We start from the raw sequence: 23,070 nt of genomic DNA on the forward strand, positions 1-23,070 counted from the left end.
TAAAGCAAGAACAGCAGAAGACAACACTGACCTTCCTATTCTCTCTCGGACATTTTTGTAAACCTGTGTGAGTTTAGGTTCCAAGTACTTCAGCAGTCTGTGCAACAGCTCTGGTACTCTCCATTCTTGCTGTGCAAGGCCACCTTGCAGTACATAAAGCCGGCTAGAAATAGGAACAATACATCTGTAATCATACCAAGTTGTTCCTCCCTTCTCTAGTCATCCCCCCGCCCCAGCCTTGTTTTAAATGTTGAATGCGTCAGCGCATAAAAGCATCTTTGAATGAGCTTCATGCAAACACCAGTAAACACTGCAGAATTAAAGATCAGTACTGCTGCTATGCCAGTTCCAAACCTTCGGAATTCTATTAACTAGATTTAAGGGCACAAAAAAAATTAATGAAGAAACTGCCATTGGATAGGCAAACCTAACTGCAAAGGAGTGTTTTTGCTTCCTGCCTCTACAAACCATCTGGCACAATATAGTCTCAATATATATTTTATCCATGTTCTGATTTCCTGTATTCAGCCACAACAGAAGAGTTAAAATTTTACCATGCATCTACAAACGATCCTCCTTCACCACTCAATGGAGATTCCAACAGCAATTCAAATAACCAGTGCAGTTTCCTAGGATCTCTGCTCTCCTAAAAAATAAACAGGTTTCAGAGATATTAAACAAACCAGGGATTTGTATAATGTATAAACAAGCAAAGTTTTAACAGGTTTTCTTGGCATATTTTGGGCTTACTCTACCAAGCAAGTGCAAAATTTTTTCACAGTGAAGCTCAGTATGTAGAAAGTACAATGAAACTACAAATGAAAACATGCTTTAAACTCTTTGGTAAATAGCGATTTGGAACAGAAAACAATTTAGCTCATTTTTGGGACATATTTAAATAATCATGTTTGACACAGGAATTTTGCTAATTATTTGTCAGGGTTCTGGCTGACAAGTTACGCAAAATTTTGCTGAGCGACTTCAAAGAATTACTGATCCAAGATATTTGTGGCCTATCATTTACCCTCCTTCCCAGACCCCACAAATCCCAGCCTGCCAGTGTGTAGACATTTTATTTTACATTAGAAGATAACTAGAGACTAGTTTTTCACAGCATAACCTTTCAAGAAAAAAAAAAAAGTAATTTGAAAAAAAAAAGATCAGTGATAAACACACAGTAAGCACACGCTTTAACAGCATTATCCTTATACAGCTCCTCTAAAATACTTAGAAAGAAAACCAAGGCTTTATTTCCTTTCTGAAATGTTACATTTAACTGTCTGCAAATGACAGAAGAAAGCAAAGTTTCCTCAAAAGCTGTAAGATTTTAGATGAGTGGTACTTTTATATTGTATTTACAGCTCTCAGCTTTAGCTGATAAAGTATATCCAAACACTTCTGAAGCTCTTATTTACACATTATCTGTATACAAAGCTGTATCACCTGGATGTATCTTTACAAGACTAAAAATGTACTACTTACACAGGAGGTTGCTATGCATGTGCCCCAATCATTGTATGTTTCCACTGTAATGTTGGATAAAGCTGTTCGAAGTAATGGACAGAGCAGCTTCCAAAGTTTTTCCACCTGCTCAGGAAAAAGGCAAAAGACAAGATTTGTCTATTTAAGGACTAAATGGCTGCCTAACCTGTGTGAACCCAATTCCTTCTATCTTCTCAAAACATGGAAAGAATACCCTTTCTAGAAGCAGCTATTCTATAATGTTTATAAAAGGGAACCAATATAAGAGTTAAGATTTCAGGAATCATTTCAATTCTGTTTCCAAGGTGTTTTGAAATACTGTGCACTCCATATGCAACATATTCCTGGTAATTTCAATACAAACACGTCAGAGACTGCACACACTTTTTTTTCTTTTTTTCAGTTAAAAATCCAGTTCTCCTAGAATTACTTTTCACTACAAAAATGCATTTTATAGTAATCTAGACAGCTAGATCTGGGCTAAATAAAGATGTAATGGTCTGAGGTGAACATAAGCAGACTTATGCCAAACCAGGTCAGCTTTGCTACTTACTCAATAGCAAACTCTTCTTTACTATACCCTGTAGCATTTTACTACCACCTAGCAGTATACAGACACCACACCAAGCTATGAATTGCACTCAAATTTTGGTAATGAAGCATTAAGTATTGCAACATCTTCCAGTCCTTTCTTGGACTTTGGTGAGACATCAGAAGCCCTCAACTTCATAGGTTTAACACATTTCATAATTCCAACTTATTCCTTAACTTTCAGGACTACTCAAAGACACTACTTCAGCACCTTCTCAAATGTCCAGTGTTTAGAACCTCTTATTAAGCCAGCTATAATTTCAGCAACGCATCTCTGGGTGCTTTCATGGGAGTCTGACACAAGGCGTTCCAAATGGGGCTGAAGAACTGGCAAGAAGGCATCGTCAAAGTTTCTGAAAAGGCCCTGTAAAACAAGATGCGAAAGGGTCTTCAGCAATTATCAGTCTAAACTATCTTCTTTATAAGAATGTATGATTGTGAAGCACTTTAGATTTCAATATATAGAAAGTGAAATTACATTGCTTTTCTAGTAGAATTACATACAAGCACCTTCATATTTCTATATTATTCTAAGTATGTTTCTATAAGTAGTTCATCAGAAGAAAGGATTCATGGGATTAATCATAGCAACATACATTTAAATCAGTATTTCTCAATAGTGAGAGACAAGCCCAGAATTGTGGCTTTTCCACACTCAGATAATTATCTACAAAAAGGAAGCAATTTAGTTATTGAACTCCACTTACCTTGAAAAGGCAAAATCTGCGAGGATTAAATTTGTCTTTTCCTTTCCTGTCTTCTAAAGAGAGAAATTTTATTAACTGCTCAACAAACTTGGGATCAGAAAAATGATCATATATAATTTGTTCTGCCTGTAAAAGAGAAAAAGAAAAAGGATTAACTTTGCAGTGCTTGATTGCCACAGTGATATCCCAATCTTTTCAATTCCCATGTTTCATTTTACTGCTGGCAAAAACCATCCCGAGGTGATCCATTTTTAACCCTCATTTCAGAGGGGATATTAAGTAACGCTGTACATGCCACTTGATTTTTATTCCCTTTAATGACTTCAGATCATCCTTCCTTTCACTAGAAGAAAACCCTACAAAATAGTAACTCCCACTGTCCCTAATTACCTTTGTTACAAACTCTGGTAAAGATTTGAAAGCGAACAAAAAAGCTATCGTTAACAGTTATTCCATGATCACTGACATTTATAAAAATAATCATTTCTTCTTGTATGCTAACACAGTAAATACAAAAATTAAGAAAAACACTATTTAGACACTCTATGAGGGATCTAAGCTTCAGAATTATTATCACTTATGGTTTAAAACAAGATTATAACCAGACAGCCATGACACAGTAGTTGAGTTCAATCTCCATCTCTGCAACCAAGAAGAAAAAGCATTTCCACACATTTTATGTATGCATTCTCCAAATGACAGATGATACTTAGATTAAGATAGAATAGGGAACTTTATCTCCGTACCGTAATCTGTGGACAACATTTAAAAAGAAAGAAGTATTAAAGCAACACACAAATGAAACTCACTAAAACCCATACCTCTGTCAACTCATCTCTTTTTCTCCCAAGCTTTGGTTGCTGCTCAACTGGAGCATAAATTGTCATAGTTCTAAAAGGAAAAAAAAAATAAAAAGTTAAAATGTTTCAAAAGGAAAGCAGAATAAAGCTTTTTTTTTTTTTTTGTTCTCTATATTAAACAGGATTTATCAGCTACAACAAAGCAAAACTTCCAAGAAAATTTACAACAAAAAATGAAGCCTATCATTACGAAACTACTACTATAGGAAGCAATCCAGAATTATTAGTGGTAAGACTACCGCACATATTTTGTGATCACACAATTTGCAAACACGCATGCTTCATTTAAAATCAGCATATAGCTTTAATGGAATAAGGTTAATAGGCCTAAGTGCCTAAAGTATCTGCAAAACCTAAGGAGAAACAAGCAGAGACTTAAAAAAAAAATAATCAAAAGTGGTAAAGCAAGCAAGCAAGAACAAAAGTGTTTGTTTGTTTTTTCCCAGTCAAAAAATAAACAAAACACATATTACATCTCTCTTTTTTTCCCCCTTGCATTTACAATTCTATTTTAATGTACATTTATTAATGGTACTCACTGAGGCCAGGTATAATAACCCCAGTGTGTCTTCTCCACAAAACAACATGCCTCCCAGGCTTCCTTAGTCTTTGGTAAACTCCGACTGTCATAGTGCAGCCACTGGTTATCCAGCCTGTCACCAGCCTGAATACTGGAAGGCTTAGGGTTTCCACCTGGTTAAAGAGAAATTTCTATTTCATCAAACTTGTTCACTGACAGTTCCAGCAAACGCTGCAACTTGCTTCTATTATAAGATTCTAAGAGCTTCTGTGTCACTGCTCAGAGCTTTTTCCCCATCAAACATGTACAGATATTTGCTCTGTGAGATTAAAAGTAACACTGACAGAAATAGAAGATGCCTTTATTAATTTATGTAAAGGTGCCATAGAAATGATGAATAAATAGAAATAATAGAAATGAAGGAAAAAGAATAAAAAGGCACACAAGTTGTTCACACAAATTACAAGGCTTTCTGAAAGGAGGATGACTATAACCATACCACTGAAGTTTTATCTCACCAAAACTAATAGCTTAATGTATCATTTCAGGTATAACACTGTTTAAAAAAACTAAAAAAATATTTAATATTACCTATTTTGTTAAGTTAAGACATTAACAACCACAGAGAAATGAAAAGCCTGTGATTCTATGTTTAATTTCACCAGAAAAAATATGATTTTTTTAAACAATAGTTAGTAAAGCATTTTTTATTTTGAATAAAACTTACTTATTTCATAGGGGCATATGGGCATTTTTTTGTGTGTCCTCTTAAGCTGCTTAAGAATACCAGCCACAGCCGAGATGGCCACCTAAATAAAGAACCAGGCATTAATGTATCCATTCCATACCTTTACATTATCGCATCACATTTTAAGCCAGCTACTCAGTACCCTAAAAAGCCAATAAAGGTTACATCAAGATTCACCATCCTAGTGACTGATACTTCCCATTAAGCAGTAATTTTAGTCATTCCAGGGGATACAGGACATGAATTAAGCATGACCTTTGTATACCACTAAAAACAATCTCCCCCCTTATATTCTTGAGAAAAATGATGTGGCTGTTACTTTCAAGCCTCACTGAGGAGACAAGCAGAAAGAAAGATATAAACACATCTGGACTCCCATCAAGTAGTAAGCTGCAGATAGAAAAATACATTCCTGCAGAAAACATCCTAAAGTCAATAAGAATGAAATGATTCATGTTTTACAGCTTACAGACTTTACATCATTTATCATGGTTACAGCACTCCCCAAACTGTCACATTCTTAGATTAGGAACTTTTATACACATACATGGCTGGGAGGTGGGGAGCAATGTGCACCCAATTTTTGTACTTGATAGCGGCTGAGTAACAAACATCTATCTAAAACCCATTAAGCTGCAAAACAAAAAGATGTAGTTATGTTGTTTTTACCTTACGAACTACAATTGCATCGTGGTTGAGACACTGCACAAAAAATCTTATGGCACGTACAGGCAGTATCCTATCATCCCTCAGGAGCAGAGACAGAAAACCAATACTTATGTGCTCGAACTTCCAGGGACTGAAAATCAAAACAGACAATACATAGCAGAGTTTTACATGCGCAGACACGATTATACAGGTTACTATTATGGAAATATAAATTCAGACTGACATAAGCAGTGTTCTGACATCACTATAGTCAATGAGCATAAATGGCATTTTAGGAAGCCTCCAAAATGCTGTGAACATACAAGTGGAATCAAATTTACACCCAGTTGAAACACCAAGATCAAACCAGCACCATTTATGTAATTATTAATTTACAATGATATTCTTTTTAATTTTTTAAACATAAATACACTGCGAATTGAAAACTATTTGATGTCAGTATTATGCATATGCAAATGCACAAGGATCTCCAGCAATCCAACTCTTGCAGGTACTTTTACAAAACCTTTCCTACCGACAAATTGCTTTTGTACAAACTACCATCAGGGTGAGAAAATATTACTCAATTCAGGTCATGCAACCTGCACTTTTTGATGCAATTGATATTTATTCGTGTAGCCACCTCCAATCCCCCCCCTCCTACCCATTAAAAACAAAAATGCTTCATGCACTGGGAGACTTACAGATTTCTTTGTTCCACACAGTCCAACAGCATGTTGACCAAATTTTCATAGTTTCTGGGTATTAAAAAAAAAAAACAACAAATAATCATCAACTGTATGCTGGTGAAAGAACCACGTAAAAGTAGAATAAAAGTTCCTCAGCAAAAGGCGGCTGAATACAATGCAGCAAACAGCACCAACTGGTAGGACAGGGAAGGAAGAGAAGGAAGGAAGGAAATATGGGTGTAGAGGAGAGTGGCTGACAAGTCAGGAGAGAAAACGCACCACAACAATTCTTGGACATTGTCAATTTGTCTACTTTAAGACTTAGTTTAACAATTTTGGATTATTACATTTAATGCACAGTAAGCATTTGAGGCAGTGGAAACTGGTGCTAAGGGAGGTTTAACTTACCGCAGAGCCTCAGCATTCTTTTCTTTCTGTCGCTGAATTCCTAACTGAATTTCCTCTGAGCAAAGGGCTGTGAAATTTGCACTTGGATGTTCTGATCTTTGCAGCATAACAGCTATCTCAATGCATTTCTCCGGAACCTATTGATAAAAATGCAGAGATTGGAGTGAGCAGCGACTTAAAAATTTCTATGTATGTTTGTTAGTTTCTCCTTTGAAAAAAGGAGGGTTCTGAATCATTTGAAGAGTGCATAATTTCCTGTCCACCCATGCAAGTCCTTGGAGTAGGGAAGACTGCTTTTATGCTCACACATCAGAACTGTTTCTCTGAATATGTATTTTATTCTATTTTAAAGCAAAAGACAAACTATAATATTTCATTAAAGCATTTTTATAAATTGTTTCTAAAAATGTTTATTAATTGGCACTCATGGTACTTAAAAATAAGTACACTTATCACACTGATTAGGCATGAGACAGTTGTGCAAAGAGTACTGTGGGACAACAGCTGCAAATACTGATAATGTTCGTTTGACCACATGGCTCTACCAACACACACACCTTCACAGCTGATTAGTAAGAAGCATGCTAATTAACACTGGAAGACAAGTTCCTTTCCACAAGGAAGATGAACAGAAAATTACAAATTCCAATGTTATTACAGGAAGCTATTATTATTTCAATCTTGAAAGCACAGGCCTGCATTTTTCTGGAACAGAAATCAGAATGGGATCAGCATTGGAACCCTAACTCAAACAACATAAATGAATCTCGAACACTGATGCAATCAGATGCACCCAGAATCCAGATGTTAACTCCAAGCCATCTGACACTTACCGCAAAATCCAATCCAATTGTTTCATACTGCCTATGGATTTTTTCTGCTAGGTCATCAAAGAGTCGAACTATGGATGGTTTTTCCAGGGACATAGCTTGGCTAAGCCCAGAAGAAACAATCGCTGGCCATGTCTGTGCAATGCAGTCCCAATCATGAAGATTTGCCAAACATACTCCACTGTGATTTCCAAGAAGACAGTATAAGGCACCCTACAAAATGAAAAATGTAAGTTTTAAAAAGGGTAACATGCACTGTTCATATGATATATACATAAGCGTGCACCCACACAGAAGAGATTCATCTTCAGTGTTCCCAAATAATTAAAATATACTGTATTCAGCTATGCAGCATCATTCCCAAAGGGTTTTGAAGATTTTTCGTACAATCCTTTTTATGCTAAAGAACTGTTTAATAAAATTAGAAATCCTGCCAATTAATTTATCCACAAAATGGATGACTTTTGAATTACATTATAGAATGAACTACTCAATGATTAAGTATTGCATCTGTTTTTGCTGTGAACTTATGTTCCAAAACCAAACCTACATTTGGTTGTGTCAAAAATGTCAGGGCTGCAGGTAAATCATGAGGCTGATAACCAGGCCCAGACCTGAAGTTATACCATGGAACAAGACGTGGATAACTACCAGACACGATACAATCAACTCCTGAACATGACAGGGAGGACAAGGAAGGGAACATGATGCTTTCTTGGCCAGGAAGGAAACGGATGTATAGATTGCCTCCTGATTGATCAGCATCATTTCCAGGCTTGACAGCATCAACAATTACCTACTGCTTAACGATAAAACACATCTGATTTTACTAAAACATTTTGAGGTCATCAGCAGTTTGTCCAGTTCAAGTTACCTATTTATACTGCTACAGTTGATTGAACTGCTTAATGAGTCTTACTGCTTTGGACTATAGCTTCTCAACTTCCATGAAAAAGAGGTGTTAACATACACTTTTGTAATATCTGAACAGGCAGCGAAACGAGGAACATACATAAACCCAAAGCTTCTCTTGACAACTCATTTCATCTAAAATATTCCTCATATTAGTCATGCATAAGTATATGCCATGAAAGTCTAAGAGTCATGCTGATAAACAAGCAAACTGTGCTTCGATCATTAAAGTTCTTCTGTAAATACACCTTCAAAAGACTTGAACCAAAGTTAATGTGACAATACTTTAAATTGCTGTTGAGTGACATCTTGCCGGTCTGGACGCAAGAACTCCAAAACCAAGGGAATTATATCTCTGCAACAGAAATTGTACGTTCCCAGAGCTGTGAAGAATGCTTGCTGAGCTTTACTTCTGACCTGTGGGAAGACAGACATTACTAGAAAGTCTTCTGAACCAAAAATATATACAATACAAAAGAAATGAGTAACGAATGTATTGCTTAACTTATGCACAGAGTTTATGCAATTCATTTGTGCGTAGAAACACATCATTTGTAGGAGGTATTAAATACTATGCTTCACCTCACCCTTAGTCACCGCTGCTTCTAAAAACCTATTTCTAATTTCTAACATTTGAGAATAGCCACAAGGTTTAAGAAAGTTCTTTGTATTGCCAAAAACTGTCACTGCATTTTTAAGACCATTTTAAAAGCAAACAACAAACAGCATAACAGATGCAGTTGACAGAACTCTAAAGAGCCTTTAAACATCGTGGATGGAGCTGAATTTATATAACCACGGCATTCCCATGGGGCTAAGAGTTCACAGTGTAACCACCAGGCACACTTGATTTGTGTATTTTTAGGAAGTAGATATGGTGGCAGCCTAATTCTTAAAAACATATTTAGCAACCCATACAGGATCATAATATCATTAATGATATTAGGAAAATCACACCTAAAAACCTCAACCTGATATATTTTTAATCTTAATTATTTGTTGAATTACTGTTTTAGAAATCTGGAAATAAAGTCCAAAATAAAAAAGTAGCCTAAACTGGCAGTCTGCCCACCCATTTAAGTTATTTATTTGACCAAGGGGCTATATTTGAAGTAAATATACTTTCCAACTAATGGAAATTAAATAATGATTTTCATGTTTCATGTTGCCATGGAAATAAACCGAAAAATAAAGGTCCTGAAAATGGAACTTGAAACACTTAACAAAAAAATCCCAGCACCAAATATTTCAGATTAAAAAGGGGTTGTTCCTTACCTGACCATATGAACTTGTGGACAAACATAACAGATCTCTAATCATCTCCTGGTGAGAGGTTTTATATTCACAGCCTTCCATTGTTAGCGTTCTCAACTAAATTGCATTAAAAACACAAATAAAGGACAGATTTTATTTTTGCACTTTAAAAATGTAAAATAGTGCACTTTTTACTGCACTTTTTTTACTGCACTTTTTACTAAATGACAATATAACAAGCTTTTCTAGCGAGGTAGTTGGTGAAGACTTAAGTGAAAGTATTACCTCATGCTGCAACATAACTCTGTCTATCAGCAAAGCTCTGATATGCTGCTTCTTTCCTTGAAGCTGTAAGCAAATACATAACTTGGTTTAGATTTCAGTATCCATATCAGCAATCTGTACTGACTGCATTCTCCCCAGGTACTCTTTCTCCTCTAGAAAGGAGCAAATTTGATGTAGAAATTTGCACAAACCCTTGATTATTTTTTCCCCAGGTAAAGTTTTTTTATTTACTTATTTTAATTTGCCTATTACTCTGGAAATAAGTTCCCTTCATAAGCAAAAGAAAGCTCTGGTCACAAAAGTGACTCAGTAAACAAGAACCAGAACAGATCACTATGACAAGAGTTTCAGATTTTGGTTCAAGGATGTTAACTGGGGGGTGACTACAATTTAAAAACTGCTAAACATAAGGTTTCCAAATAAAGGTACAGAAGCACTGCAAAAAAAATATTGTTATCAAGAAATTAGATGACAAAATCATGAAAACATTAGTACTGTAAAGAAAATACGAAAAAAGTCTTCCTGAGCATTAGGAACTATTTCCCCACATATACATGTTTCTTTACAAAGAAAAATTACTGACCCTGTTCTCCATTGATTTTTTCACTAAATTAAAGCTTTTCCATCGTGAATCAAACTCATGCTTGTGAGATCCTTGGAACTGTAAAATATCACTTATAATCTGTGGAAATAAAAAGATGACATAGAATTATCTTGAAAAACATAAGCTATGTCATATGTTAAGTACTAGTAATTATAAACATACCTTTATTATTAGAAATAAAGATTTGGTATCATCTTCTGAATTATCAAGTATATAGCCTGCAATGGGAAGAAAAATTATATTATTATCTGATTGGAAACTAGATTTAAAAATAAACAATTTTCATAGAATTATTGATTCTTTTAGGTTGGAAAAGATCTCTAAGATCACCAAGTCCAACAGTTAACCTACCATTTTACAGAAATAATAAAAAAAGAAGCTTAAATTTAAGCATTATAGGTAAAGTAAATCAAACAAGTTTCTCATCTCTACAGTTATATTTAAAGGACAAATATACAGTACCTTGTACATGGAGAAGGAATGGTTATACTTACGCAGCAATTTCCTTGTGACCCTTGCAATTGTTTCTCGATAATTCTCTCTCGATAAATCTGTACAAAGTTAAACATATTCTTTATTAGAAAAGCAAAAAGCAATATAAAAATAAGTAAACCAGTAGAAAGCCAGAGCAGACTATTCAGAAGCTGTGGTACAGACTATAAGACCTTCTTTCTCTGCCTTGATAGCTGGTTCATTATTTCTTAACACAGAATAAGGCAGAGTATTAACCATATGAAAATTTCTGAATGAACACTAATTAGGGTAAAAGAGAAAGACAAAAGAATATAGATTGTACATTTCAAGTGATTCATCCAGTAAAAGAACAGGGATTTATTCCATCTCAATGAATGGAGGAACAGACATTCTCAATATTAAAAAAATACAAAAATAAAACCCAGGTTAAATGATACAAGCAAATTCCTCAGAAAGCTTTAAATAGTGTCAATTTGCTATAAAGGATCACTCAAGTAAAGCACGTTGTCTGTTACGCTATACGGCTGCAAACTCCCTGATTGCAAATCAACTGATCTGATTTTAAAAGTGTAAAAGCACCTAAAAACATGCAATCATCTGACAAGAAGTTACTGTGTACCTCAGCTATTTTTTTAAAAAAACTTCCCATCTTCACTTGGAAGTTGGTGAAGAATACGCATAATAAAGCCTGAGAAGAGACTTCAAAACACAAACTACTTCATCTCCAAAATTGCGTTTTTAGGACTCTCAAGAATTAGACTTAACTAACCCTCTGTCATTAAAACATGCCTGTTAAGTGCTGTACATGGACCAGATGAGGTGACTGACCCTTTGGTCCTCAAGTACTCAGTTTCCACTTCCACCCTTCCAGTATGTTTGAATACTATCTGATGCTTTCTTCTGCTATGCCAACTACTAGTAACCACCTTAATAGGCACATTCCTTTTGTGAACAACCCAAGAAAACTCCAGTTTTGTAGTACTTCTGTTTCATATCTGTATCTTTACCATCGCTCAAGATGGAAATGGTGTATGCACAAAAATTTCTACGTTGACCCAAAAATACCCCTTTAGTAAAGAGAATAATCAAAATTACACTCTCAGAAAGAACATACAGTTTTCACGGTTGTGTGTGTTGCAAAACAAAAGAAGAATCAAAACAGCTCTTATAACCTCTCTGAACAAAATTTGGTTCTACTTACCATATTCAACACCAGTGTACAGCTTTGTCTCTTCCAAAGACACCAGACTTGGTACCCTGCATGAAAACAAATCAGGTATTACTACACAGTAGGAAAAATCACCGACTATGTGAACTTTACTGATGTTTAATTCATTTTAACAATTTAATAATTTAACAATTCATGCTGGTAGTGCTAAAGAGGTTTGGGTTTCCTAACAGTACACTTCAGTTCTCTAACATTTATTGACTAACCCTACTTACATGTCAAACCTTGTCAGAGACAAGTATACACCGTAAGGATACCTAGAACCCAGAACCTTGATTTCTCATTTAACAAAATTTCACCAGTTTTGTTAAATAGCCAGAGATTTTTCCTCACTGTCAAACCTATGAACACACTCGTCAAAACAAGCATGGCTGCTAGCTGTCTCTGGCTAGGACAGACAGATTAATTTGGTGGCTGAACGGTAAAGGGTTGAAGCAGAATCCTTTCCTGACAAGTTAAATTGAAGCTTTTCTGACTTTGATACCTTCTTCATAAAGTTAAAAAAAAAAGTGCCCATTATCTACAGGACTGATACTTACTGTTATATGAAGTTCGTTATTAATAATAATGCCAAAATAAAGTGATTTTTTCCAGGATTTGGGTCAAACTTATTAGTTTAAAAAAGTTAAATCAATTTTAAGGTCTTTTCAATTTGTTTTATATATAACCACTCATAAAATACAGATGCAGACATCACATACTAATGAATTTAAAAGATATATCCTCCACTATTTATTTTTTTTTTTGAAGTGCCTTCTCTCCCCCCCAAAACATTACTGTAGGCAAATTCAAACTCTCAAGGCAAAAACATTCCGGCGTGCTTTGGAAAGAAAGTCAGGAACAAGAATACTGCACAGTTGCAATAAAGAAATAGTATCAGCAAGAAATCTTTAGAAAAAGAAATTTCCATGTCAAATTGCATCCACAGAGCAAACAAAGCTAATTGAAGTAATGTGAATCTACTTCTATTACAGATGCTGAGTAACACATGAAAAAACAACTGATTCTACATCTGAGCACACCCTACCAGACACTAAAATAAGCTCTCAGATTTCAGGCAACTGCAAACTTCTGTCAGAACTCAAAAAATATGTTTCTTCTCTAAAAATCAACACATTAAAGCACGATTGCTCCAATTACCATGCCGATTAGATGAAGGGATGCAAATCTAAATGTCTTGCAACCAAAAATTACTTAAACCAACTTCTCAGACCTCATAACAGTCACATCTACAGCAAAAGTCAAATGAGATGTCTTTTTCTTAATTGATTTGGGCATTAAGAGGTGAAGTCGTCATTTCAACTATTTAGAATTTGCAAAACATCCAACATGAAACTAGAACTTTGGCCCCAAATAAATATTTATAAAGCTTTTGTGGCCTCACAAACCTGCTTTTTTAGAATCACCTACATGATTGACTTAGAAAAATGTTTGTTAGGAATTTCCCTTAGATCAGATCTTTCAAGTTAGGAAAGATACAGAAAAGGGAGAATTCTGAAATTAACGTGGGGAGGGAGAGAACCTTCCCACCCCAAATACTGCTACTTTAAAAAAAGAAATACAACAGATAAATTCAACAATCCCAGGCAGTTAGACATTAAGCAATTATTTTTGTATAGTATGCTGGATATGTTGATAGGTAAAGGAGCTCGTAGCAGCATTTTTCTCTAAGCACTTAAATGTATTTTTCCCCTTAAACGGTTTTTCCTGATATGAATGCACAAATTAAGTTCATGTACAGCTTTCCTATCCATTAGGCAGCAAGGAAAATTCAAGTGTAATTGACCAGTTTTCCCTCAGGTGGGGGGATTTCCCTCAGATTACAAGTTGTGCTTCCTTCCCATTCCCCGCAAAACGCACTCAGGTGTTCTTTGCCAGCTAGCCAAGTTCTGAACCAAATCTCTAATATGTAAAACAAAGGAAGAACAACACTCCAAGATCTCTCTACCTTTCAGGTTCCTGAACAGACCAAGAACAAGCCAACACAGCCTCCTGTAACCACCAGCTAGCCTGGGGCTGTCCTTACACTCACCATGACCGCTCCCCAGGCAGAACCATGTATTGCAGCAGGGCTACTAGTAGGATGAAAACACTATGTTCAAGATGCAGCAAAGTTTTCTGGCTGGCCCACAACTAAGATCCGTGCTACCAGTTCTCTGCATTTTAGGTGTCAGCCACTGAGCCAGAGAACAACTTAGCTTAGGACATACAAAAAGAAGCAACATCAGATGTTTTTCATAACTGCAGTCAATACTGACAGAGAGATTTTCAATACTTCATGCAACGTACAAATCATACTGCGCTTTGTTCTGCGGCAACAGCATCCAACACAAATTGCCAAGAAAACTTAGGAGCAGAGTATCCATAATTATTGCTAGAACTGAAATTCCAATTAAACAGAAACCCAGAGAATTCATTCCCTTACTCACAAGGGTGCAAAGCCAAAAGCATCTTCATTTGAGAAAACTGCTGTCCCATGTTTTTTTCAACTTGCAGACATTTCACAGAGCACTTTATTCAAGTCTTTGTGGGAATATTCCTCATTATATAAGTAGGGCTTCAGTAAGAAGATACAGCTTTTCAGAAACAAAAGAACTTTTAGCATTGCTCTGCTGAACCAATTGCAGAGCAAAATTTTTAATAGAAAAGAAAACCCCAAAACCAAAAAAGCAGTGCCACGTTCAAGATTAGATCAAGAGCTGCATCAACCTATTTTGACATCAGGGATTATAAAACAACAGCGGGAAGGTGAACAAGGAGAAAACAGGGTTACTCACCGTGGAGGAGTAACTGTCCCCTTTTCTGTGTGCAGCTCCCCCAGCAGAGCTGGGAAGTTTCCTGGAGATGCCAAGAGAGGTTAGCTAGCCCTGCCCCTCAGCATACGATGTCACATCCTCACACATTTAAAAGAAGTGGTCTTATCCTTGACCTGAACACCTTCAGTGAAAGGACACTTAACAAGCTTCTACCCACATCTGTAGCAAGAAAAGAGCAATACAGCATCCTACCTAACCAAGCTTTATTTAAGAGGCGGTGAAAAACTGGAAGTCCTTTGAGTGACTGCTTTTGTTTCCCTACACCAGCTGCTAAAGCTTACTTTGGTAATAGCCAGGCTGTAAGGAAGAGAAATGAATGGGACCTCAGCTGAACATCAGTGAAAGATCTCCCGACCTCAGAAAGCTCTCTATTCTTTGCATTTGAAAAATCTCTGCTTGCACACAGAGTCATTCCAACAAGAGGCCACGGCCATGATTTACAATTACAGCAGTCCTGTACGGATAAAGGCAGATAGCACACAGGAGTTTTATGTATACCCCTATACACCATCCAGCAGGGCAACCACCACATGGTGTTTCTGCAGGAATGGAAAAAAATGCATATTCCTTTTTCTCCAACTGTGACAGGCTAATTCATCGCAGCTCTGAACACCTTGTGCAGCCCCAAATGACCCTCATGCTATCCTAAAGGACTGCTTCTTGCATCCTCCCTTAACTCCTTTCTTCCTTTTGCCATTTAGCTATGCATTTGTTTGTATTAAAAATAAGTAATTCCATTAACACATCTGAAATCAGTGTCATATCTGCTTAAGATGAGGAGCATTACGTGGAATACATCATATACATGCACATTACTGATTCATGACTTTGTTTTCTATTAATCTCTTATATGCAGAACTTCTGAAGGGACTTCATTCATCCTCCAGAACAGATGAAGTTTGAAGGGAGATATAATTTTTTGTTCCCTACAGGCTAAGAAATAAGAAGTCAGCACTAAGAGACAGTCATTACAGTTCCATTTCCTACTGAAGATTACCTGCCCTTTCCAGTCCTGACAAGTTTGGGTTACGTACTTTATTTGTGCAGGGATTGTGCACAAATTTGTTTTCTACTAACTTACCTATAATCTTCCTGAACACCTGCTCACATACAAAATGCTCAAAGTAACACTTAGTGGTATTCACAGGAACGCATATAAGATAGTGTGAGGTATTATTTAAACTAAACTACAACGGGATTTTCATAGGATGTAAATGGCTTCAGTAATTTATACAAAAAACACAGGAACTCTACTCCCAAACTTGGGCAAAAAGGGGAGAAAACTACACACAGGAAATACTTGGTCTCAGAAAAAGCTGGAGCATTGTGAAATCCAAACCATTTATGATCAGGTTCACTAAACATTGCTATCACTCTTTAAGCGCTTCACAGCAGCTGTGGTCACATGTATACAGACTGTATGTACACATGCGGAGCGTATACTTTTGGGTACACAGAGTGTATCCAAATCAAGTATAGGTCATTCGAACAACGTGTTTTCAGGTACAAAAACAGTATTTTTCAGTTCAGAGACTAACAGTCATTCAAAGATTAAAAAGAAGAAAAACTAATGAATCAGCGTGATAACACTAAGCCAGACCAACTGGAAATTCCAGAAGGCTCAAGCCAATGTACATACACTTGTAGATACACAGAAGTTTTGCAATCTTTACTCTAACCAGCGTTTTACTGGGCAATGTAAATGAAGAAAACAAGCTTTTTTAATGTGAAGAAAAACAAACAAAACTCTGTATGTTAACCGTTCAAGAAACAAATTATTTTCAACAAACACACACAAACTGCTGAGATACAAAACAAAGGCTCTTCTTGACAAGAAGAAATATTAAAGAATATTAGCGTTTTGAAATTATTGGATATTCTCAGTTGTTGAGAATCAGCTCCCTGATGTCGACATTAGGGAACACAGAAGCTGTAAAACTCCACAGAAATAGCACAAATGACTTTCCACAGAAAACTTTTCAAGACGAAAAGTTTCTAGAAGTGGACAGTGAAACAGACAGACATTATTTTCATAAAAGAATGTTGATGAATTGTGATACACCATCTACAACCAAACAAAAAGAATCACATCTGAACAGTACAGCTGCAGGAGAATGGAATTCTTTCCACATATTACTAGAGAGGCCTTATATTTGCAATAGCTGTTTCTTGTTGTAGAATCAACCTCAAAAGAATTAAGCAACTAAGAATCACCAGTAGCAAATATTCATAATGTTAGTGGAAAGCAGTTCTGTGTATTCACAGCTGCAATTTGCTTTTTCTTAAGCAGAAGGACTTGAAGCTGGATTCAATCCTACCAAAGCAGCAGTCAGGCTTCTATTCTCAGCCCTCTCAGGGACTACCACGTTTATGTAATACTGTGAGATAAAAGCCATCCATCAAACAAACAAACAAAATGCCACACCACTGAAACAACAGAAAAAACTTACATCCAAAGTATGAGAATTTTATGCAATGACACAGGCTAATTACAACAAGCAATAACGAAGTGAGCATTTAGCTAGCTTGTGACAGTTGTGACATATGGACAATATATAATTTTCATAATCAGATTTCTGCATTAGTTAAGCTAAAAAAGTAATTCCTCAACCAGTTAAGTCATCTTGCTTCATGTCAATCACTAATTTAACTGACAATCATAACAATGATCTAATTAGATCAGGTAAAATTCATGATCCTGCTTATAAACATCAGCAATACAAGACGGAGACAACTGAAATATAGCAGCCAGATGCATTTTGACAAAACATACCTACTTACAAAAGGCAAAAGTATCAGTGTACGTTAGGGAAAAAAACTATTAAAATCAAATCTCTGTATTTGCTAAGGAAGCAGAACGCACACCAAATCAGGAAGAGCAGGGAGAAGAACCAAGCCTAACCAAAAAAGGCTGAGATGATAACCTGGTCCCATGAGACATCACTGCCGCTGCAGCCTGTGGGGCAGGACAGAGCAGCCCCTTTCTCCCTTATTCCTGCCACTGCCATCCTCTGCCTGTCCCCTACCCAAGGCTGAGGACAGGCACCCCAAAACATGGTCTGAAAGTACTTCGGCATCAGCTACTTGTCAAACAGGAAAACAGAAAATACATTCAAGGGAAAAAGCATTTTAGTAGTTGGAACAGCCTGCCGAGAGATACTAAGTGAACCATCCCATCTAGTTCATCATCCTGCTACACACAAAGTTGAAATGTGCATTCCATCCCTGTATTTCTTCTGCTGAGGTTCAAACTCTCCCATCGATGTGACTTTTCTTCCTTCAGTAAGTCAGCTAGAGGGTTAGAGGGAACGGATATACATCATCTGTCTTGTCTGGCAAGAATCTTCAGGTATCCTTAACCATCAGATATCAGATGAAAGAAAGTCTACCAGTTACACCTGTTCAGCTCTACTTTAAAGTCAGCACAAACAACAGTGCTGCATTGCATTGCATGTCATCAGCTACAGGTCACTGGAGTTCAGAAGCACAGAGGTATTCGCACATGAAATCTCCCTCTTTAGATTGTTTCAAACATGAAATACTTAAAAAAATTAATTTGCATATGGCTTGGGTTGGAAAGGACTTTAAAGATCATCTAATTCAATACATCAAGCCATTTACCAATACCTGCATTCAAAATATTCCTATACTGCCACGCGACAGTGAGTATCAGCACCACTGGTGTTAAGTGGTAACTGTGCCTGCACAGCTCATCATGTAAGGCCGCTCCGGGTAACTTAGTCCCTGTCAATAAACGCCCTTCAGTTTCAAATCCCTGCTTTATGTGCATTTCCACGACATTCCCAAGCCAGTTCCCATTATAAACAACTGCTATCTTAACCAAAAAACGTCCCAGGGACTCACAATACAATTAAAATCAAACCTTTTCTATTCTGATAGCAAGTTCAGCAAAAGACACCTACGTTCAAATTGGGTATTATCATATGGACATAGGGATAGAAAACAGCATTCACAGGAATCTGTTTAATATTGCTTTTTAGTAAGAACATAATAAACTGTGCACAAGTCCACTTTTCTTCCCCCAGATTTCCTCCATTAAAAGAAATGTTCCATTTCTGATCATTTAAATCATGCAAGTAATGAGAACTGAAGCTTATTAAACACAACTCATTTGATTTGAGGTGGCTAATTCCAGTGCCCTGTATAAAGTGACTAAGAAGATAAATTGCCTTAATTACAGTTTTAAAAAGCTTTGACATAAACATAAGAAGTTTGGGTGCAAGACCTACCCAGAGTGGGCAGAAGCAGAAAGTTTGTCCAAAGAACAAATAATGGTGGATTCCGAAGCTCTACAGACATTTACTGGAATGAACTATTAGGTGTTAAAATGCAGATCATGCAAGAAAAGTAGAATTTTGATTTCTTTAGTCACAAATTGATTTCAGCATGCTCTCAAATAGATTGTACATATTTAATAAGGCAAAACAGATAACTAACTGCATGAAGCAAATCTTCCCTAAGCATTAAAATCATTCAGAAGTGGATTATAAGCTAATGTTCTAACCTGTACATTAAGAATTTACAGACCCTGCTCTAAAATACAAGAGCTGATCCTAAGCAATCCACATCAAAAACAAAACCAAAGATAGTCTAAGGTTAAGGCAGGATTCAGACTGAATCAAGAAGCGATGCTAACACTGGTCCCACATTTTCCCCAATACTGACCAGCCACATACTGCTGGTACAGGAACAGCCAACATCGACTGAAAGGTGTTTGAGTCCTTATTCTAGATGATATTCCTAAATCAGCCTGAACGCCCCACACTGCCTCTTTAACTAAAAGATGACTTCCCTACGATTGTTACATAGCCAGTGGTAACGGTTAAGCTCTCCAGCTTAACCAACACTCTAAAAGTACACACAGAAGAAACCTCTCACCCTGCACAAGGAGCTCACAGCACCTGAACTAATGCGTTTGAGACCGGAAAAATGCTCCTTGGTACTTCTAGCAGCCGGAACTTGGGGGTGGGGAGAAATAAATTCAGAAATGAATTTCCAATCACCAAATATAGACTTCTACCACAAGCCAAACCCTCTGTATTTCAAATGATGATATATAAATACAGGAATACTTAAACTCACAGTTGCCTCTAACAATATTTCAACACACTTTCTCAAGCAAGTTAACACTTAAGCAACAATCTATTAAGTAACAGTCTGTTTTAAAGCCAAACTACTGCAATGCAACAGAAAGTTCTTGTTACTTCCAAAATGCAAATTCACTTGAGCATTTTTGCTAGAGCTCTACCATATACTAGCACCAGTAGTCAAGTTCTTTTGTGACACTATTCACATGGGATGAGCATTCAAACAGGATTTATTTCCTATTTTAAGCTAAGAACACAGCTGGAAAGAAGTTTAGTTCAGAATGTTTATGTATTTGTTCAGGGTGATAAAAACATGATTAAGATGAGAGCATATTACAATTTGATGGCTTCCTTTGGAGGAGAGAAATCCACAAGCAAATCCCTAACTTCCATTTACTTCATATAAAATAGTATCAGCAACACAATGCTGTCACATTCTTTTTTAAAATATTTGCAGAGTCTTGCACAAGAAAACCTAAAACTTACTTCAAATTTTAAGTACTCCAGTTTCTGTAAGTCACATTTCAAATTTCTACATCTTTATACTAGTATAGGTAGGTGTTCCTTAAAAAATAGTTACAAGAAACTGCTGGGTGATAATAGCAATAGAAAACAGAGGGAAAAAAAAGTATGAAGTAATATAATTGATAAAGATATTTGTGATATATAAATAAGTTTTACTTACAGGTGAGCTACCCTTTCTCCTTTTAGAGGAGGCAGAACATTCCCAGAACCAATCAAGCAGTTATGCACTATGGCAAGACACTGCTGCACATCATCTCTTAAACAAAGAAGAAAAAGTTATTACTTTAACTGTTACCTTAAATGCTTGAAAATATACAAACGATGAACCATATATTTTTTAAGAATGTAAAAACTGGTTTGTTTTTTTTTCAGCTGTATCAGTTTTAAACACAAGAGGGTGAAGTACAGAAAGCAAACGGTGCTTTTTTGCAATCTAATTTGATCACTGAACTCCAACACTCAGTTTTGTTTTCTGAATATCTTGTTTTGGAGATTTTAAATTCAGCAACAGTGAAGGAAACTTCAGCATAAAGAGATGCACCAATTCCAAAACAGTCAGCTTTACCCCAAATACTACCAATTAACAGTTTTATATACAAGGTGTCACAGAGAAAAGGAAGAAAGCAAAAGAAACATAAACTAAAGACCTAAATAGGAAACAGAGCCTTTCTTCTTTTTGTTGAAGCATATAGCTTTTAGTTGAAGCAGTTTGGTGACATTTTTTTTTATCAAGCATAGCCTTTTTCACATACAAAGCAGTGTGGGGCCTTGGTAGACAAAAATATTTATGAGTCCAATACACCCTGCTTCATGCAGGGCAGCACTTCACAGCATGACATAGGATGTCTCATGTCACAAACATCCTATGATGTATAGTATTAAACTCTTACCCTTGAAACAAGAAAAAAAAATCTTGAGATTTACTGCTTGTAAACAGCTTTAACTATTTGATAGTGTGCTTCAGCACATACTACACTAATGAATGATTTATCTTGTGCTTACAAGATAGGACATATTCATAGGACAATGTTTCATGTCCCTGCAAATCCTTTAACTTGTAGTAAGGAAGTGATGGGATTTCCAAGCCAAATCAGTTCTGTGGCCCATTTCATAACTTAGGAAAGACAAATGGTTGTACCAAAGTAACAAGATAGAGTCTAGAGGAAGATTCTTCTCTTGCTGACTAAAATTAAACAGAGCCATAACCAGTGGTATGCATTAAAAGAACTTCCTGAAGAGAAGAGTCTTTATACCAATATAAAGTATTCTCAGAATTTTTATAGGAGTGTTTCTGTTCAAAATAATCCGGTATCCATTTTATGAAATGCACTTCCAACCTAAATGCTCTTTGAAAGATAAGACTCTTGGAAAGAGACTTGAAATAATCCCAGAAGACAGTGTAACATTATGCTGTTACGCTCCTTAACCTTTGTAGCGCTAGTACAATGGGCAGTAATTATTCAGAACAGACATGAGTGGATAAACGCACCTTCTCCATATGACATATCACCACTAACCTGGACATTTCTAGTTTTCCGATTGCATAGTGCTCTAGTCTGGTGAGCTCAGGCTGTAGAAAAGTATCCAGCAAATAAAAAGCAAAGTTTATTTCCTCAGCTGAAGGTACATGCCACTGGATGTCCAAATTCCACAGGTCACCTGGTTTACCCCAGTCCTATATTAAATAAAGACATTTCATATTAACCAAATTTTAAAACAAATTTTCTTTAAAAAAAATGCTTAGTATTAATGAAAAACAAGAACTAGCTACTGCTATAAAGCAGTTATCAGGACAATTCTGGAAAAAAACAAAAACAAAAACACAATAAAACTGAATAGAAATTCCAAACCTAGTACATTGTCTGCATATACCTGGAACGTAACACATACCTGAAAGGACTAAAAGGCAAAGGACTGTACTGGTCTGACTGAAATACAACTTTGTTATTCCTTTGGCTGGATACAAATCCAGAAAAATTCTTGTAAATTCCTGGAAAGTACCATTATATCCTTTTTTGCAACTATTTTGCAAAGATGTACTCATTTTTGCATGTACCCAGCATTACTTGTTATATCTGATGATCACATTTATACAAAAAGAACAAAGGAAATGCTATAGCTCTCATCCACAGAAGCAGATGAAAGATTGTCCCAGTGCAATAATGCTTCCTGGGACTGGATACTTCAGTTTGGAGTTAAGCAGGAGAATTTTGCCATTCACTTAAACTTAACAGTTTACAACGCTGCACTTCATTGACTAGGGTCTCAGTCAAATGCATCATATATTACAGGTTATGAAACATGAGCAGACATTCTTTGTATTACCTTACCATCATCATGCAATCATTGTAAAATGCACGTCATAAAACTAACACATCATG

General features: G+C 36.2%; 1 protein-coding gene across 2 annotated transcripts in view; it reads right to left on the reverse strand.

Annotated features, from left to right (window-relative positions):
* The window catches only part of PSME4 (proteasome activator subunit 4), a 75,524-nt gene that overhangs the window by 11,080 nt on the left and 41,374 nt on the right, over window positions 1-23,070 (reverse strand). For both annotated transcript variants that reach the window (XM_035321196.1, XM_035321195.1), the window contains 21 exons: window positions 22,207-22,364; window positions 20,850-20,945; window positions 12,214-12,269; window positions 11,033-11,089; window positions 10,701-10,756; window positions 10,518-10,616; window positions 9,935-9,997; window positions 9,671-9,766; window positions 8,681-8,812; window positions 7,487-7,696; window positions 6,654-6,790; window positions 6,261-6,314; window positions 5,578-5,707; window positions 4,888-4,969; window positions 4,180-4,333; window positions 3,602-3,671; window positions 2,781-2,906; window positions 2,285-2,437; window positions 1,483-1,587; window positions 555-646; window positions 32-163 (listed from right to left, as the gene is read on the reverse strand). In XM_035321196.1, the coding sequence (XP_035177087.1) occupies window positions 32-163; window positions 555-646; window positions 1,483-1,587; window positions 2,285-2,437; window positions 2,781-2,906; window positions 3,602-3,671; window positions 4,180-4,333; window positions 4,888-4,969; window positions 5,578-5,707; window positions 6,261-6,314; window positions 6,654-6,790; window positions 7,487-7,696; window positions 8,681-8,812; window positions 9,671-9,766; window positions 9,935-9,997; window positions 10,518-10,616; window positions 10,701-10,756; window positions 11,033-11,089; window positions 12,214-12,269; window positions 20,850-20,945; window positions 22,207-22,364 (2,258 nt within the window). The remainder of the gene's footprint in view (window positions 1-31; window positions 164-554; window positions 647-1,482; window positions 1,588-2,284; window positions 2,438-2,780; window positions 2,907-3,601; window positions 3,672-4,179; window positions 4,334-4,887; window positions 4,970-5,577; window positions 5,708-6,260; window positions 6,315-6,653; window positions 6,791-7,486; window positions 7,697-8,680; window positions 8,813-9,670; window positions 9,767-9,934; window positions 9,998-10,517; window positions 10,617-10,700; window positions 10,757-11,032; window positions 11,090-12,213; window positions 12,270-20,849; window positions 20,946-22,206; window positions 22,365-23,070) is intronic.

This window comes from Oxyura jamaicensis, chromosome 3 (assembly GCF_011077185.1).
Source record: "Oxyura jamaicensis isolate SHBP4307 breed ruddy duck chromosome 3, BPBGC_Ojam_1.0, whole genome shotgun sequence".
Lineage (NCBI taxonomy): Eukaryota > Metazoa > Chordata > Aves > Anseriformes > Anatidae > Oxyura > Oxyura jamaicensis.